Below are 20525 nucleotides of genomic sequence, written 5' to 3'. Positions count from 1 at the left end.
CGGCAGCTCAGCTCGGCGGGTCGGCGCGAACAGCAGGTCAGGTCGGCAGCTCAGTGCGAACAGAAGGTCAGGTCGGCAGCTCAGCCGAACAGCGGGTCAGGTGGATTGATCGAGGCCTGTGAGTTCGCAGTTTCCTTGAAACAGATTCGCCCCCACCTCCGGCTGTGCTTCGAGGTCTATTCGGAAGGTCTGTTTCTCAGGATACAACGATCTGACCGTGGACTCCAGCAAGCACTGGTGGTCACGGCGAACTGAGTGGCACCCGATCACTATCGCTGGCGCTCTGCCGAGCAAGAGTTGCACGACAGAGGGGAACGAGGAGGAGGATCTTTGCTCTCTCTTCTTTTCTACCTGTGATCACAGCCTCCTTATATAGGAGCTCAGATCAACGGCAGTGTTAATGACCTTAATGGTCATTATTAGCCGAACAGCGAAACGGCCACTGTTTCACTCATTATTATTCGGCCGGTTTTATTCTGCATTAATCTCGAATTAATGTATTCGTTTTACAGCAACAAAAAGTTCAACGTGGCAAAATGTTGGTTGTTCTGCTTGGGCAAATTTTTGCCCCGACCGGTCCGGCATTCGTGTGCGCAGGTCGCGCACGAGTCAACTTGGTTCAATGCAATCCGGGCTCTGGATTTGCACCCCCCCCTGCGTACCCACGCATGAGAGAGAGCCTCTCCCCATGCATTTGTTCACATCCTCAATGCATGTGAATCAATATAAACCAACAAACTTACCTTGAAACTTCCAATGTGAGACTAAAGTCTCATTCACAATGGAACTTCTTCTTTTCCACATCTTCTCCATTCACACTTATTCAACAGAGACGGCCAAAGAGGTAGTGGACGATGGATTGTTGTGCTCGGTGAGTATCATAGGAAGAGATTAGTCAATGGTTTTCCCTTTGGTTCACTTATTAGCTAAATTCCAAGCACACTTAGAGGTCGATTTTTAAAATATTTATTTCTATTGATTTATTCCCCTAACTGCTATGATATAACGGTGGAGACAACTAGGTGTGGCTTTTAGGATTGAAGTGGTAATGGGGGCAACAAAACTATTATACAAGATGATGATAAGATAGTGACTTATATTATGAGTATATTAAATGCATTTATTTAGAGGTGGCGATTATACCATAAGTAGTCATGTTTTATTGATTTAGGGCACGTTTAATTCTAATCTGAACTTCACCCATTTAATAAATGAGTTAAAATCTATTGTATATTAATTATTTTAATTGAAATGGGTTACATAGTACATATAATACAACTAGTCTATTATTCCGAATAGATTAGTAATATATAGATCTCAATTTCTATCTAGGAAAGAATTTCTAAGTAATATATAAATCTCAATTTCTATTTAGGAAAGGAAAGAAATTCTAGTAAAAAAATTCATAATAGAATTTTTAATAGAAAAAAATTATTAAAATAGAACGTTGATATAGATAATTTATAACCCATAGATACTTAATATACCAAAAATACTCTAAATGTCATAATAATAGAAATTATCAAAAATTATGATCTGCTAAAAATGAGGTACTCTTCAGTTGGTCATGCTTCACCTGAGCTCTTAGTTCAAATCTGAGCCTTCAAAATTATTTGTTGGTTCGTATTGTATAAGTTAGTAATCTCATTGCCACCATCTACTTTTTGTTACGGTGCCAAACTTGAAGGTGATAGCATTATTATAAATAAACATGTAAGTTCCCCAGTATAGCACTAGAGAGTGTCAGTGCACTAGAGAGTAACGAAGTCTCCACGAAATGTCCAGGATAATAAACTTATTACAATAAGACAAGGGGTTCATTATTGATGAGTGCATGTTTTCAGGAAAAAATATCATCTCATCTCCTATCAATTTGACGATCGATTATAAATTGACCTCATGATTTAACTCCATTCACATAATCTAGATTTGGACTGTGAGAGACACATATGATGAGCATAATCATTTTTGCTACAACTAGATAGTAACAAACTACAAACAAATCCAATGAATTGTTTATTAAATGAAGAACAAAAATACAAGGGCACCTCATTTTTATGGAATCATAAAAGGGGCATCTCTTTTTGATTTTTTATCAAGAGTATGTTGGATATAATTATCCTTATTAGATGGACTTATTTATAAATTGTACACGTAAATACGATCCGAACCATTTAAAGTGATTTAACTTATGTCTAGTGAGTTTCGAGTAATTGGATGTGGATCTCATATGCATAGAATCTATAGTCCCGCATCTACTATATAATGGGTTGGTCCCCAGAGGATTAGAGTAATCTTGAGACGTTTCTTCGTTCTCCATTAATGAAGAGAATTCGGCGCCGTCAATCCTAACTCCTCCGGAAGACCTACCTTTTCCTTCCGCTGTTTCTTCTTCCACGAGATCTTTTTGACGACACTAAAGGACAAAGATATGACTCTTCAATCAGGTTCTTTGTCATTATGTTTATGTATTATTTACTTTCTTATGCGATGTTCTCGATGAAACGAAGACTCATGCTTATATGTTCTTATTTATCCTATACGAATTCTTATTTTGATTGTCTAGAATTCATGCGGTTAGGTTTTTACGAGAACCATCAATTGGTATCAGAGCTAAGTTTCTGTTTCGTCGTTTTCATTGGCAATAAAATTTAAATTTTTCGTCGATTTATTGTTTGTATGTTAGATTAAGTTTTTCTAATATAATACAATTATTTGATCGTCGAAATTTTTTGTATAGAAAATCTAGGAAAGGCTTATCTTCCATATAACAATGGTTTAATGGATTGATTTGATCGATCAATCGATTATCAAACATAAAACATCGAACAGAATCGATAGAATTTGATTAAGAATTTTTCTTAAATAATTTTCCAACTTTAAAATCACGACTACGATAATTATCAATCGATTAGAATTATTTTAATTGATTGAAATTATTATTATTATTTTTATTATTATTATTTTCGATTAAATTTTTTTTTTAATTGATCTTATGTATGAAACACAGACTGTTTCAATGGGAAACAAATGGTTTCGTTGAAACATAGTGTTTCGAGAAAAAAATATGTTGTTTCGTTGAAACAGTAAAAGAAAGAAAATAATAATACTGTTTCATTAAAATAGTAAAAGAAGAAAAAAAAACAAAAACACACTGTTTCATGAAATAGTGCTTAAAAAGAATATATATATATATATTCTTTGAAACACTGTTTCGTGAAATAATGTTTTTTTTTAAATATTTTTTTATACAGGGATAATTAAGGGATTAAATAGTATTAAATAATATTATTTAATTTATAAAACTTAAAAAAAGTGTAAGCTTTTTCAGGAAGGGTTCTATATATAATTATGTAGTTGTATATAGTAGTCTTTCAAATTGATTGGGATAATCGATTGGAACACATCAATCGATTATCATAAGGTATCAATCGATCAATAGGCATAATTTTATGTTGTTAAAGCTGATTAAGTAATTTCTATTTGAATTAAGTTCCTAGTATTTTCTTGGGTCTATCTACACAACGTGCTACTAAGTTGAACTAATGTGTCGGCTCAAAGGAAGGTACCTTAGGTATGTTTAGTACATTTTGTGTTGGTAGACGTATATCTATGCTAAAAGTAATCGGCCTAAAGAAATGTTACTTTTATGTTAGATATATGCATAAGATAGTTTACAACTATAGAACAAAATTTTATTTTGTTCAAATCATGCACAAAATATGTTGGCACAAAGGAAACATATTATGTGGCGATTAAGGTTGTTGTAAGCTATGAACCAAAATATAACTCATATAAAGTATCATATTATGCGCACAATAGGTCGGCCCAAAGGAAGGCACATTGTGTGGTCAATTAAAGTTTGAATTATAATAGAGAGTATAAACAAATAATGTGTCGACCCAAAGGAAGACACATTATGTTGTACTTGATATCTCATAAAAAAACTCATTTATATGATGTTTTGGAGTTAATACATAAGGATATTTGTGGACTATTCCCTAAGGCATCTTGGAATGGACACACATATTTTATTAACTTCATAGATGACTATTCCAGATTTGACTATCTGTATCTTATTCATGAGAAATCACAGTCCTTTGGGTCGATATTATCCTTTGAAAATTGTGAACTTCAACTAGGTAAATTGTGAAATAAAATAAAATTTTCACAATACTTCCTTTGTTACCTAGTTGTGCATTTAAAATCACAATACTTGGAGGCAAATTGTGCATTTAAAATACAATTTACCTAGTTTTCACAATACTTCCTTTCTTACCTAGTTGTGATAATGTATTAAAATTTTCACAATTTTGGAGTTAAAATCACAATACTTGGTATCAAAATTTTCAAAGCCGAAGTTGAACTTCAACTAGGTAAGAAAATTAAAGTTGTCTGATCTGACCGTGGAGATGAATATTACGATCGATATGATGGATCAGGTGAACAACATCTAGGACCTTTTACGAATTACCTTGCTGAGTGTGAAATTGTGTCTCAGTATATCATGCCTGGTACACCCAGTTAGAATGGTATAGTTGAGCGTCGTAATCGAACCATAAAAGACATGGTAAGAAGTATGATGACTTTCACTTCTCTACCAGAGTCCTTATGAGGTGAAGCATTCAAAACTACAGTTTACCTACTCAATAGAGTATTTAGTAAGGCAGTAACTAAAACCTCATTCGAGATGTGTGTTGGGATATATACTATAAGCCTAGCTTTTGTATGAACATCTGTTTTGAAATGTTTTGAAATGAGAATCACTTTGGTCAAATGTCTATATTTTATATTTATATATATGTCAATTAGTTGTCCATTTAATTTATATTGTAGATAACATTGTGTGTGGTGCCACACAGAAGATTATGTTATCAGTTCCTTATAAATTATAAATTGGAAGACTGACTCGAGGAGAATGTCGAAGTTGGTTTGCAGTGAGCTCAACTCTATACGACTGGAGAATCACCCAAGCGATCGAACGAGTCAACTTCTGAGTTGACTAGGTCCAGGCGCTCGGACTTCGGGTGCTCGGACCAGGTCTAAGTACTCAGACTCCAGGTGCCCGGACTAGGTCCAAGTGCTTAGGATCTTTCGACCAAGTTAGCAAGTCGTTGCCGAAGAGGATCTGCATGAAATCCACGCCAACTGACTCCAAGCACCTGGAGTGAGTCCAGACACCCAAACTGGATCCAAGCTCCCGGGAAGCTGATAACCTTTGGAAAGAAGTCATTACGGAGTGGATCGAATCGACCAAGTTCAGGCGCTCGGATCAAGTCCAGGTGCCCAGAAGGTGCCACGTCAGCCAATGGCTAACTTTAAATAGTGAGCTATAAATAGAACTCTAATGCTCAAAGTTTTAACAACACACTTTGTACTTGATTTTCATTTCTATTTTTAAGTGTTCGTGCATCACTTTATGTAAAAAACTACTCCGCCTATAATGAAGGATAATTTTAATAAACTTTCATTTGCTTTGTATTAACAACTACTCCGATTATAACCAAGTAAATATTCTACCTCTTATTTTTATCTTTATATTATTTTATTTTAATTAACATGTATTTGTCCTTACTAAGCTCAATAACAAGAGAAAGTGTTAAATTTTTATTGTAAGACTATTCACCCTACTCTAACATCTACTTAAGACCTATAGTTGATGGGTGAGATACCCTTTTAATTAAAAAATAAAATAAAAAAGAGAGCCCCTTCTATGATTCCAAAAGATAGGGTACTCTTATAACTTTTGCCCTTAATTGAAAGCATACAAAGTTGCAAATAAAAGCAAATGAAAATACTAAATTCGTGCTTCCTATTACTTCCATGTTTATCAAAGCTTTAGATGTCCACCAAATCAGAGACACTATTGAGAACTTAGCTAGTGGAGCATCAATTATTTCAATGTGAAAAGCCTGATCCTTAGGGAGGAACACAATCACAAAAATCCTCCACCAACATCTCCACTATTTTTTTTTCTTCCCCATTATAACAGGATTAAAAGAACCATTCCATTTTCCCCATTCAAAGCAGTGGCATCAATCAAACGGTTGATTCAGATGTCAGAGTGGAATCCTAGAGTGAATTTAAAACAGTAAATAGCTCTTAATAAGTTGCAAACAGCAATCCAAACCTTTATATTACAATTACAAAGGAGATATCCAGAAATTCAAGTGAGCATAGTCTAACCGAACTTGGATCCTGACTTGAGCATCAGAACCTAGTATCACGCTTTCACAGTCTATTCAGAACAGCAAGCCACAAAGTATAACATATATGAAACAATTGATGACTAACACCCTTTCAACTTCTATTCACAACTACACTTACAGCTATCTGATTATCGCGTTCATTCTTGGCGACATGATAATGTGTCTAGTTCAGGTTCTTGCATTTCTCCATCGCCCTTGGAGCTAGAGAGAAGCATGGTTTTGTTAGTCTAAGATTTCGTAAAACAGAATATACAAGCAAAAGTAAGCAGCTTAATGAAAAGTTACCTTCACAAATTCACATGTAAGGATGAAGCACATTGAACATCCGATCAAAAATCTAGAAAATGAAATGACAAGGAAAGATTATGTACTAACCGACTCCAATAGCATCTGAACCTTTCATGATCCTCAGCTTCCTGCATGAGTTTGTGAACATCCTGAAATTCAAGATACATGGACTTAATTAGAAGCAAAATGAGGACACTTTCAACATAAAGCTTGTTCTGGGACATCTGAATATCTTCCATACAGAAGAAAGTGAATGGAAGTAAACAATTTTCCAATACAACTGACAATTCATGACCAAGTTTGCTTTCATTCTTCCAGACAGAAACAAGAGAATTAGTGAAAAGGAAAATACATGGCGTGTTAACGTATAGAGTCCAACATGCCACAGGTGGCCTTCCTTTTGACTAAAATTGATAACACTATGAATAAGCAGATATGGTGCTTACTCCCATGGAACATCACCCACAAGCATCCAGTCTCCATCCTTGTCTTCATAAGTAATGGCATACCCAGAACCATTCAGAAGAACCATCAAATGATTCTCAGATAATCCCTCTTTGCCGGGTATTCCACAAGAACCACACTGACCTGAAAAACATTGAATGGCAAAAGAAGTAAACTCCTTCTAAACCTACAACATTATTAGAAACAACTGAGATGGAATTGAAGAGGAATTAGAAGGTTGAAAACACTGTAATATCATTCCCTCTACACTAACTTTCAACAAAACGAATTTGATGCGAGAAATGTCTAGATTCCTTCCAATATACTCTCCTGATAAAGGATGTAAGGAAAAAAGCGGGGAAAAGAAATCATTTGGCTAGACAGGCAGAATTCATGAATGATTGTATTGGTTTTTCATGGGAAAAGTGAGTTAAGGCTTCAATATTTGTTATTACAAGATTAAATACAAAAGCAAGGATGAGAAATGTTGCAAATAAAGTGGATTAAATAACATTATTAGTTAATATCTATTTCAAATAATAAGGAATAGCCAAAACTCACTAATTGTGAAGCCACTGAACATTTTCTCAAGTGCTGATGAAAGTTCCCTATAGTTTTTGTATATTTTCAGATCAACTTTCCTGAGATAAGGGGCTCCATCCATGCTAACCTTCACATAACACCCTAGCTCCTGTATTCCATCAGCAACATCTTTAATCTTAGTTGGATTTATAGTCATTGTACTCTTCCGGTAACTACGGATCGGTGGCCAACCAACCACCTGTGCCCTGCCATGAACATGTACATTGTTAACGCTTGGACTTCTTTCTGCATAACAGAAGCTAACTAAAACTTCCATTTACATAATTAATCACATCTATGTCATACATGATCAATTAACTAGAATATAGATTGGTTAGTGGGCCTCTGGAAAAAATTATGCATCTCATATCTTTTGCAAATATTTAAGCATACGATCCAAATATTGGCATTTAATGCTAAACTAGAAACGACATAATAAAATCTTCCTTTGCAAAGAGTGAAAAGAATTTAGTGAAAGACAGAACAAAATGTTCTAGGGTACAGCAACAAGCTTGAGTAAAGGCTTCAGTATATGATCAAAGTACTCGAGATACTCATTAAAATAAAATAAAATAAAAATGTTAATAACAAAGAGAATTTTAATATCTCAAAAGAATACACCATATTTTCCAAAAAAATAGGAAAGAAAATTGCTTAAAAAGAAACAAAAAGAGAATAGCATGAATTAATGACTATTATGTTCATTTGTACTGTCTGACCAGCACAGCCATAGAACAGCAGCATAGAATTACATCCTTTCTTATTAATGTCATTTAATGGAAGAGACATTTTGAACCATTTAGAAATTAAATTTATGGGACTCAAAAACTATACTCTCTTCAATAGAAAGTATATTGATTTTCAAAGCAATATTGTATGGGTGGCATACTGTCATTTGTGTCAACTCACGGTACAAGTCAACATCAATTTGATGTGACAACTTAAATTTCTTTGTTAAATTTGCAATTTATATTATCTTAACAAAATTTAGTGATTAACTTACTCTGAACTTGCTTTTTTGAAAGAAAAAAACGAAGAAGAAGAATATATCTATCTATTATTTTGCAATTTATACATTATCTTAACAAAATTTAGTGACTTATCAATTAAGTTACTTTGAAATTGCTTTTTAGAAAGAAAAAAACGAAGAAGAAGAATATATCTATCTATTATTTGAATTTATGATTTGCTTCATTAAGGTTATTGAATTTTTCATGATCACATAACAACTCCCATCAAATTACCAAAAGCTTCCAATTCATATGATATTCACAACCTCGTTTTTCCAGACCTGAAAAATTCCATAATTGATCTTATCTAAGCTACATAAATATTATATATATATATATATATAAAGTGAATTCAATTTGTAATTTCTGCTAAAAAACTCATGTTTACATTTTAAACCATATCAAAGATGTGGCATCTTCATTTTCCTCAAATATCTCACTTTAGATAAGTATTTGAAATTTTGTTCTTTGTGAAGTCCTAACTTTGAAGGAATCAAATTTCAACTTTGAAACATGAATGTAAACCTGACCACTGTTCGGAACCAACAGTTCAAAACCACTGGTTTGATAGTTCAAAAAATCTCGAAATCGTCGGTTACAGTTCAAAATTATTATTATTATTTAAAATAATATATTTAAAAATTTAAAAATGTGAACAAAATTTTTAAAAACACAAATTTATTTAAGTTGTTGTCTATCCACTAAGGGTATAAGGGAATTAAAGTTACGTAGTTTATATATATATATATATAATTTTACAAATTTATGACTGGATATATCATACAAGTCAAATAGTCTCTATAAACTCAATGTTGAATGGATAAAAAGATAGAATAAGACCAATGAATAACCTAGTAAGAGAGTTAAATGAGATTAATAAATTTAACGAGTTAAAGGTAGAATAGTCCCACACTAGAAAATTCAAGACAAATAGTTTGAAAAATTGACTGAAATAGAAAAGTAAAATAGTCCCGCGTTAAAAAATTTATAGCAACTGAGTTAATTTATATTGAATCATACCATTAATGTCACTAAAGTATTATTAAATGAAAGGCCCTCATTGAAAAAAAATCTAAAACAAAATTAAAAAAATAAATAAATACCACAGTTCACTTGGGGCCGACGGACCAATTACGGGTTGGGCCACGGGTAACCAATTCCGGTTCTGAGTCAGGTATGAACCCGACCCATGGTCAGGTCTACATGAATGTGTAAGATTTCATTTATATTCTTCACCTATACTTAAACATATGAATGCGTTTGTATGAAACACATTAGATGTCACACATGCTTCCCTTGCACCAACCATATCTTCCAATTTGGCAAAAAATCTAAATCTCTTGATTATTCTTCCTTCTTCCGTGGGCAATGGGTTGTTACCTAAATCACCATGGAGGTGAGTTGCAGTGCACTGTGGTTGTAATATGGATTACTCCCTCAACAAATTTCGAATAAAAGATAAAAGATTGAAACTATGCATCCAAAGTCAAAGCACATGAAGACTTTTCGACCGTTGTAGTTCTAGCACACTAGGAGTTTTTAAAAATCACTTACTTGGCTGCAGGAGCAGTCGGACTATCGTTCCCGACGGAGCCACGGCCCTGCGCTGTGACCTTCCTCTCCTGCCCGGCCACTTTCACCGCTAGATCCTCCCCCACATTCCCTCGCCCCGAAATCTGCACTGCACTCTCTGCTGCCGCCGCAACCTCCCCTTTCTGCGAGAACAAACCACCGCCCTGTGCCAAGTTCATCCCAGATCCGCCCTCCTCGGCGGCGAACCCCCACTTCCCGCCCCCATCGTTGGCGTCGGAGAACCCCCTCTTGGAACCGGAGACGAAACCCTTGGGGAGCAAATTCAGGGTGAGGCCGACCTTCTCCTCGCGGTGGGGCGACTCCGACGACCCAGGCAGCCCCAACCTGAGCTCCGTCGCCTCGTGGTTGAGATCCCCTACCTCGACCCCACCGGCAGAGGATTTCCGCTCCGAGCGGCCTATGTAATCGTGCTCCACCGGCGGCGACATCAACCTCTGCGTAGAGGACCGGAGATCATCTGAATGGTGGCGACGCAAACGTAGTGCAACAAATAAGGAGAAGGGCACGAGTAGAGTAAAAAAAGAAGACACTTCCGGTTTAGTTTCGGTTTATTTGGTTCGGTTCGGTTCGGTTCGGCTGAGCAGCAGCTTCCAGAGTCCTATCATATCATGTCATAATACTTTGGGTCGGCACTTAGTATTAATTTAATATTTGAAATTTATATTAATGCGATCAGAGCAGAGGCAGCGACCTGGTACAGCCGGTGACGGAAGCGACGGCGACAGCGGCGCAGGCGAGGCGGCCAACCGGCACCTGTCGCGGCCGTACCGCCGACATCGTCTGCGGCCGCATCATTCCTTTTCCTCGATAAAAAAAACCCAATACGGACAAGCACACGTGTAGGCCACGTGCGGCGGGCCAGGCGTTGGTCCGCCAGGTGGGCGGCGTCGCTAAACAAACAACGGAACAAGCAAAAATTAAAAGTTACCCTAAATTAACAGAACAAATATATTAGCGGTCTTTTCCTAAAAATAAAAAGTAAACATCCTTCTCATCTCATGATTTCATTCAGAGGACAACCAAATCAGGGGTATTTTGATTATGATATTGTACTCTTTCACTAATGTGTCAGGTTTGAACACTTCTTTATATAGGCTTTTATCAATTAAATGGTATCGTTCATCTAAAAATCCTTTCGGAAGTTTCTGATAAAGAGTCGTTTCAACGATGTTGTCGGTCACTATAAAAAATTTACCCATACAGTTTTGTTCTCTCGGATGGGTCTAGTGGCTAGCGCATAAGGTGTTGTCACAATGAGGTCTGAAGTTCAAATCTCGACAAAACCGAGGTAAATACTTCTCTTATGTGCTAGTCACTATTTCAAAGGCTAGTAGTCATCCGTAATTTACCTTCTTCGTGTTGACCTTGGGACGGATTGACGGGGACGCTGGGGTGAGCGTCTTCATCTTTTTTACCACAATGATTTCATTCAGAGGATATAATAATAATAATAATAATAATAATAATAAATTTTGATTAACTTTTATAATATATTTCTCTAAAAGTTAGATATTAAATTCTATATATTCGATCATGTTTATTTAAAATATAATAAATATCATAAAATTTCTATCAATTTATTCATTAAAATATTATTTTAATCAGATTATTACTTTAAAAATAAAATCAAAATGATATAAAATCGATATGGTAGAAACTAACAATTAGTTTCTATACATTGTAGAAACTACATACTAATTTTTGTATAATTATCACAATTAAATAATATTCATTTGAAATATAATAAGTATCATTGAGTCTTAATCATTTATTTTATTTGTTGAAATATTATTTTAACTAGGTTGATTCTGTCTGAGAATGGGGATATCTAATTCATTGATAATGCGTTACTATTATTGCTAATTAAGAAAGTGATGTGACTCCATTTTTATGAAGAAGAAATATCAGAAAATAAGTTAGAATGATAACTAAGGAAGATTTTGACGAAGTCACTCCAATGCTCAAGATAGTTCTTTTTTATGAAGAAAAGAGAAATTACTATAAATTAGGATTTTAAAAGTATGTTCGTGTGTACTTTTACTTATGAAAATTGACTACCTTTTATATGATCGAATATTTCCAGCACGTTCTCCCTATACCCTCTTATTTCTCGCTATTGTGACAACGTTCCCCAAAATAAATATCCATTGTGCCCTATTTATGTCAAAGTTAATGGCTACATTTTCCGCCATTCATGCGATAATGGTTGCATGATTCATTATCTTCCAGGAATAACATAATACTTCAATGCTCTAATTTTGATAGCTAGGATCGTTTTAGTTTAGATTGAGGGAGCCTGAAACGTGAGTTGAAAGTCAACAGTCAGTAATTGGTAGCCGGATGTAACCTAGAGTCGGGAGCAACTAGGAGTCGACCATCGAGGGTCGCTAGGAATCGGGAGTCACTGGGAGTCAGACACCAAGGGTCACTAGGGGTCGGGGAGTCGTGGGTCGAGAGTTGAGAGACGAGAGTCGGGAGTCGAGAGTCATCACTTGTTGACCTCGTATGCCACCTTGACTAGATTTTTGACTTTCTTGACTACGTGGCACTGCCAGCCCAGGTTATCACTCAAATAATATAAACTCACTAATGTAGAAACTAGTTTCTACAACAAATACAATAAGTCAATTGCTAATTTCTATATGATTTAGTGATTAGACAACATATTATAAAAACTAGATATTAACATCTACCCATTATAGAAATTAGATATTAACTTCTAGTCCACTTAATAATCTTATAATATAAGAATATTTTTATCATGTCACTTTAAATGGAGTATTCATTTAACTTTAATACAAAACTAATGTAGCAAACGATAATTTGTTCGTAGCAGTACTTTCATCAATCCGACTCTAAATTAACACATAACGAAAAAGATAAATTATGGATAACTACTAATCATTGATATTAAAACTAACCTAGGAGCTGTCAAGGTGGGATCAGCGCACAAAGCCTTACCTCTAGCAGGACTCCTTTTTATATATATATATATATATATATATATATATATATATATATATATATATATAAAAGTAAAAGCCCTACCTGTAACTGTAATATATTTATTAGAAAAAACATTTATAAATTTTAAAATCTTATAAACAAATTTTTTATAAAGATGTCTTTAGTAAAGAGAAAAACCTAGACGAGTCTTTTCTATTTCTCTAGACTTAAATTTTTTGGAATCCACTTTTATTCTTCATCAAACTCTTCGTCCACACTAACAGTCATCGTCTAGAGTCGCTATTATTGCATCCTCACATCGTCGCCTTTACCTATCGATACAATCCTTTGATTTAAATAAAAAAAATTTATTTGAATTAAAGGAGAATTTTTGTTTACATCGGGTCTTTTAAAATTTAGGACCGGCCCTGATTGATACAGTGGCCAAAGCATATGAAAAAAATGGACGTGCTAAATTTCGACCAAATAACTTAATAGGATAACATTCCAGGTATAGTACCGTTCCAGAGGGAAAACTTTAATAAAAAAAACTAGAACCTTCATCCCAAAAAAATATAAATAATTCTGCACATCGTAGAGAGGGTTTACTTCCCCGTAAAGACAGAAGGACTCGTGCGAGGTCGATTGGCCTTTTCCATCTATTTTAATGTGGCTCGCTGCTCACTGTCTCGCGTGGGCCCACCCTGTCTCCTCACCCTCAACAAAGTGGGCCTCTCTTTAATTTCGACGTCGCACATCCACTTCGCTACAAGATAAACAAAGGACCGACAACTTGTCTTCCACTTTCACCTCTCCTCGCTCTGCCTGTACAGCTGACAAACACTGGTAACTACTCCGGCGGTGGACCGTGGACCACCCTACGACTAGCGACCTTAGGTGGAACGGCAGCTCCATGTAGGTGGTTTGTGGAGCAAAGTTAATGCACGTCCACTTCGACTTGCCTCTCCTTGTTTCCTCACTCATAATGCACCACATTCCATAGATCTTTTTTGTTCTTTGTTTCCCTTAATCTCGCGTGAAGATTCATCACTGCTTTTTGAAGATGGAGCAGCGTTCGATTTTAGTTGTTGCTCGAAGAGGTAAGTGCACTGGCCGAACGTGTCAGCTAGCTAGCTCCATCTGGTTTACAGAACAAGCGAGCGACATAGTGGCCTCAGTTAACAGGTTCACGTTGGATAAAATGGTGCGAGGTCCGTTTGTTTGGATGGTGTGGCTGCAACAATCCTCCACCCTTCGGAGTAGCTTCTTGATTTCTGAAAAAGAAAACACTTCAATGGGCTCTCCACCACCATGGCATGTGTGCATGCACCACTGAGATACAAGAATTCCACCAATGATTCCACCAAATCCTCAATGAACAAAGAAAGAGGTCATGAGTAATTAAGCATTTGAGAGTTCAGATACTGCATGCTGCTTCTAAGATGGCCTTCATGTCAGAGGAGGCCCAAGCTGCAAACATTGTAATAAAAGATGGTTATTTTTATCTCAAATGTCTTTCATAATTTGTCTTCAAATTTATAGAGATAAATTATATGATTAATTTATAATCGACTGTCAAATTAGTTAGGGGTGAAAGGAATTTTTTTTTCTTAAGAGCATACGTCCTTCATAAATTAATCTCTTGTCCCACTATAGTAAACCTATCATCTTTTAATCATCTGGACATCATGTGGAGACACGGAAGCTGAAAATCGATTAATCATGTAGGTAATTGACTTGACCCTAAGAAAATTTTTTACCGACCACCAGGATAAATCGATAAGTACTTATAGAAACTCATCTAAGTAGCCATCTTTCTTAAGTTTGTCGTCCCACTAGAGAAAAATCTCTACAGTGCGTCATAAGTTGAGATGCGAACCTTAAATATCTGGTTAATCATTTATAGGGCCTAACCGTTGCACCATAATTCGTGAGCATCTTTTGTATATTATTACAGCAAAAAGGTGATAACCCTCACCCTGTAACCCCTCCAGGACGGCCTCATACGATCTATAAGAGAGAGAAATTACAAGATATTTCACCCAACACAGTGGCCCTTGCATAGGGTCAAGTGTCCTGCGATACATGTCGTATATGCTGAGAATTGATTTCATAACCTATTACAGTAACAACAAATGTAAATATCAACTCATGGGGCACCTTTTGTACATTCATGGTAGTAAAAGGTAGAATTTGTCATCCCATTGGCTTCACAAAGTCGGCCTCACGACTATCTGTGAGAAGGAAAATAGAAAGCTATAGTTGACCAGTACGAGGAGGGTTTTTTTCCTCGGCTTTGCCGAGATTTTAACCTTTATTTTATAGTAACAACTCTGCCCCACATTAACCCAGAGGACTCTCAGTTTCGCATGAAATGCATGCTGAGAGGTTGATACAGGCCGCTGAGAGGTTGAACAAGGACAGAGTCTTTTAGATCAAAGAGATAATCAAAATCAAAGAGTAGGAAGAGAAATGACTTATTTGTAAAAAATTAAGGCGATTTGAAGTCAATAGAAATCCCAAGAGTGAAGAGAAGACTTTTTATTTTATTTTTAAAGTTGTACCAAGTGTTTGGAGAGCTCTTATTAATTAAAATTTATATCCAAGAAATTCTAAAAAAAATTATGAAAATCTATTGAAACTTTGGATACCAAAACATTTTCATAGAGTTTTAAAAAGTCAAGTTTGAATACCACATGACTTTTTAAAAGTCTATAAAAAAATTAATTTGAATACCATTAAATTTTTATAAAGTTTATAAAAGTCTGAATACACCTCATTTTAAAATCCATAAAGTCATTCAAAGTCATTGAATACACCCCTTTAGATTGAATGGTAATCTGGTCTATTTGTTTTCTCAATTATTTTTGGTGCTTGCATATTATGGAAACAAACCTTTAACATGAATAATCATAGTGAAGAGCAAGTATAAGCAAAAATATCTTGGATATCAAGAGATTCATGCATATTAAAGAAGATGCTATAAAACAAATCACTCGATCACCTTAATAATAATAATTAAGAATAGCTAGAGAAAACTTTCTTAAGACCAGAGAAACTCCATGATACCAAAATTTATATTATAGGAACCATTTATTTAGTAATTACTTTTACTGAAGTATAGATACGAAAACTCATAAGGCGGGCTTGATAATGTGAGTTATGATCTTTTACTTCACGGAAGAAATGACAAAATTTTCTTTAAGCCAATGGTCCTAAACAATTTAGAGTTCATCTGAAAAGCCTCAACCGGTAGTCGCATTCATCAAAGTAAAGGGGCTTCATTAACGAAGAGGTGGTTCTTCCTTCTCTATAGAAGGTACCTTCTTCAACCAAAAGGTACGAGCAATCCAATGCACAACTACAAGGCACGCCTTGGCTCCGCTTCTAACCTTGTGTTGACTCTTTTCAGTGACATCCAACTTCTCGGCCAAATTCCCGCCATCCAATTGTCCGAAAAAATAATCTGGCAAAGTAGTCATCCGATCAGAGAGACAAAGAGCCTATCGTGCGAGTAGACAGGTGAGGAGGGAACACTAGTGGAGAGTTGCTACTTTCTCTGTGTGTATTCTGTTTGTGATCACAACCTCCTTATATCGGCATTCAACGCGTGCAGGTCGTGCCCGCACACGAGTTAACATGGTTCAATGCAAATCCGGACCTTGGATTTGCACCTCTATGCATCCACGCGTGAGAAAGAGTCTCTCCTCATGCATTTGTTCACATCCTCAATGCATGTGAATCAATATAAACCAACCAACATGCTATGAAACTTCCAATGTGAGACTAAACTCTCATTCACAACGGAGTCTATTTCCTCTTCCACCTCTTCTCCATTCACATCACTTATATCCAACACCAATTTCTTGGTGTCGATTTCTTAGCATCTGACTCCTCAACATCTAACTTCTTAGTACTGATTTATCAGCGTTTGACTCCTCAGCATCTGACTTCTTGGCTAAATTCTCGTCATCTAACTTCCTAGTACCGACTTCTCAATATCTGACTCCTTGGCATCCAACTTCTTAGCTAAATTCCCGTTATCCTACTCGGCTAAATTCTCGTCTATCTGACTTCTCGGCTAAATTCCCAGCATCCAACTTTCTAGTGTTGATTTCTCGACATCCGACTTTCCAGCATCTGACTTCTCGGCTGAATTCCCATCATTCAACTTCTCGGCTAAATTCCCGATGTCGGACTTCTCAGGTGACTTCTCAGCATGACTTCTCGACTGACCTCCCAGCTTACTTGAGGAGAAAATTGTTGCTGACTCATCATCAAAGTCAACCGTCAAAAGAGTTGACCCATCTCTTATTCTCGGACCAGAACATTAGGGTTTGAAGTCGTGAACTTATGGATTTGAGAGCTTGGTTTGGATTAATTTGGTGCACTAGAGCTTAGGGAGGAGCTTAGTTGGCTCGTTGCTTGTAAAGAGCAGGTTGTGTGGCCTCAAGAAGTTAAAGACCTAAAGCTATGATAAATATTGCATTGAATGATTATAGTCTATGTTTTTTTTTTTTATGGGCATATAATATTATCTTATAATAAAGCTATAATTGCCTACGTAGTGGGTGATATGCTTAGGACTTGATGATTGTGAGGCCTCATGATATTAGGATACTCCCAAGTCATGTAGTTAACGTAGCTCAAGTCTTGAACCTTCGTATAGGTTACAATTGGTTGTAAACCAAGTGAAGGTAGACTATTTAATTTTCAATCCACTAAAATGAGATTCTAGTCAACGACAAATTACATGTAATTTTTAGGTGGACATTATATAGTTGAGTACTTTCTAGCAATCAATTGCACAATCTTTTGCCCTTGTAATAGAATATTGGTCAAAGAGTCATTAACTTTCAATGATTATTTTTGGTACTCCAGTCAACTTTCCTAATTAATTGGAAGTGGTTGAAAGGTGTTCACTTGGGATTTGTTTACAAGGGCATGATTAGAGTTCTATATAAATTTTGTTGGGGTCTCTAATATATCACCTTAATCACATGTCAAAAATAAAAAAATCTATCACTATCTTCACAATCAAAAAATTTTGGACCCTACCTAATTAAATTTGTTTATATATCATTAATTACTAATTCCACCTTTATTGTTAATTTTGAGATGACATAGTATATTTGAAATTTCACTATTGCTCTTAAACTTTACATCCATAATAGTTAGAATTTTTTTCTTCAATTTTTTTCATTTCACAAACCTCTTTAAAAACCTCCCATTGTAGATGCCCTAAACTCTTAGAATAACATTTTGGGCACTAAGGTTGAACGAAAACATATTCACACTCCTATGCATATCAACAATTTATCTCCTTTTCAGATAGTGAGGATCACTCTTGAGGGAATGCCAAGATGACAGTTTCATTTTTTACTATCAATACCCTAACAACATCCAAGAGCTTGAACAAGGATTGAATTGTTTAGGTCATCAAGATCTTGACAATTTACTTTCTTCTTTCCCTTCATATCTTTAGGAGAGGTACCACTCATTGTCAGTGAAATCCTTGTTAAGGGTCAAGCTTCTGATAACTTATGAAATCTTAAAGTTTTAAGCAAGGTGTTATCCTTATATCAAAGATCAAGAAAGTAAAACTTCCAATCAGATGCTCCTCTCCTTGTCCTCCAAAACACTCATAATAAATATACAGGAGCTTATTGTCAAGGTGACATGATATGTCTAACAGGATAGTTATTAAGAGAAAACACACTGAAAGACATATGCAATAAGTGTGAAGTTATGGCATCAATTAGGTTGGTGTGGACACTAGAGCTTCTCATGTAACTCTCCTTCACCTTTCATTAGTTGTGCAATTAAGGATATCAAAATGAATTTGATTTATGGACGGAAAAATATCAGATTTTGATTAACTTAGGATTTGAGTTGGGGTTGGATTGGGATTGGAGATTTTTCTTTTGTGTTAGGATAGAGTTGATCTGGATTAATCTGAATTTAGGATTTAAAGATTTTTAGATTAAATTAAAATTTAATTTTAAAAATTAAGATGTCTTATATACATTAATAACAGAATGTTAGTATAATAATGATGAAATATTGAGATAAAAATAAAAAATTATAGAGAAATAGTAAAAAATTCTTTTTTAATCGGGTAGATCGAGTTATTTAGATTAGTCGGGTTATCCGGATTCGGGTTTAGAATTTTGGATTGTGTTTGAGTTGGATTCGATTGAGATTTTGTTATACTATTCTTGCTTCGACCCCACCCGATTCCATCAAACCCATCCAACGGTAATATAGTAAAACTTAAAGTAAAAAAAAATGTAAAATTTTAAAAAAATAATATATATGGTTGATTTTGTTATTATAACTGATGGTAATATAATAAAATATTAAACTAGGTTATCCATTAAAATTTTCAAACAAATAAGTTTTTTTATTACATTATCTAAATTAAACCAAACAATATTAGATTATAGTTTATTCCCTATAATTTTAGTTTTGTGATTACTTGATAATCACATAAGTTTATACATCATAATTTGAACCAAATACACCCTTAGAGTTCATCTGAAAAGTCTCAACCGTTAGAGTCTAAGAGTCGCATTCATCAAAGTAAAGGGGCTTCAATTAACGAAGAGGTGGTTCTTCCTTCTCTAAAAAGGTACCTCACTTCTAATGACAACAAAGAAAATAGTTATGAAAAATAATCTTGAATTAATTTCAATCAATTGAAATTTATCATATTTGACTTCATGATCAAAAATTGACAACAAAAAATAATATTTCTAAATTTATTATATTTACTACTACGATTATTATTATTATTATTATTATTGTATATCATACTTAATATTTCTATTATTAGTTAGACAATATATATAAATAAATCTTTGACTTCATCATAGTATTAAAGTCGTGATCTATTATACCTATTTCTTTCCGCATATTCCTCGACATTTGTTTCTTCCCTTGAATCCCTCTTTTACTAGTTCTCTTCTTTCAATTTTTTTTTCTTTTATTTTTTCTCCTCCACGTTTCTTTTTCTTTCTTTGTCTTTTCCTTTTTTTTCTTTCTCTGTCTTTTTTTCCTCCTTCTGTTTTTCACTTCCACGTTTCTTTTTCCTTTTCTCTCCTCCTTTCAGCGTTTCTTTTCTTTTTTTCCCCTCTGTCGCTTTCTTTCCTCTGCCGCCGACACCAAACAATAAGGGGTTTTGTCGCCGCCCCTTCTCCGGCCGTCCAACTCCATCGGTAAGCCGCCCCATCAGCTGCCTCCCTGCTCTAGCGAGATATAGGCCTCAGGCATCAATTATCACTACCCAGCAACTCAAGAAACTGCTGGACGGTTTCTGCCACCGCCCAACCAAGAAGTTGTGATCCCCTTGTGTCGCTGGACAGCAAGTTTCTAGCTACTGAAAATTCTTTCAACGAGCCATAATAGTAAACAAGGTCTATTACTATCAAAGATGAGTTATTTTATTTTCAAT

The 20525-nt window shown here is 35.2% G+C and overlaps 1 protein-coding gene across 1 annotated transcript; it reads right to left on the bottom strand.

The window, feature by feature from the left end:
• Positions 1-6078: 6078 nt before the first annotated feature.
• Positions 6079-10630, bottom strand: LOC122040869 (auxin-responsive protein IAA21-like). Its single transcript, XM_042600334.1, has 5 exons — positions 10088-10630; positions 7503-7729; positions 6944-7085; positions 6585-6646; positions 6079-6410 (listed from the first exon to the last, which is right to left on the bottom strand). Exons 1-5 carry the CDS (start codon positions 10552-10554, stop codon positions 6373-6375), a joined length of 936 nt encoding a protein of 311 aa, XP_042456268.1. The 5' UTR covers positions 10555-10630; the 3' UTR covers positions 6079-6372.
• Between the last annotated feature and the right edge of the window lie 9895 nt (positions 10631-20525).

The sequence above is a fragment of the Zingiber officinale genome, chromosome 2A (genome assembly GCF_018446385.1).
Source record: "Zingiber officinale cultivar Zhangliang chromosome 2A, Zo_v1.1, whole genome shotgun sequence".
Classification (NCBI taxonomy): Eukaryota; Viridiplantae; Streptophyta; class Magnoliopsida; order Zingiberales; family Zingiberaceae; genus Zingiber; species Zingiber officinale.
Note: the sequence above shows the minus strand (reverse complement) of the source record. Positions and strands in the feature narration are given on the sequence as shown.

Bases quoted from the DNA above. Each gene is read 5' to 3' on its own strand.
- LOC122040869 (XM_042600334.1), bottom strand. From the start codon at position 10,554: ATGTCGCCGCCGGTGGAGCACGATTACATAGGCCGCTCGGAGCGGAAA. The intron at 7,086-7,502 runs GTGAGTTTTGGC...AATGTTTTTCAG, and splicing joins GTTCAGTGGCTTCACAATTA to GTCAGTGTGGTTCTTGTGGA. The intron at 6,411-6,584 runs GTTAGTACATAA...GCTTCTCTCTAG, and splicing joins TTCAGATGCTATTGGAGTCG to CTCCAAGGGCGATGGAGAAA.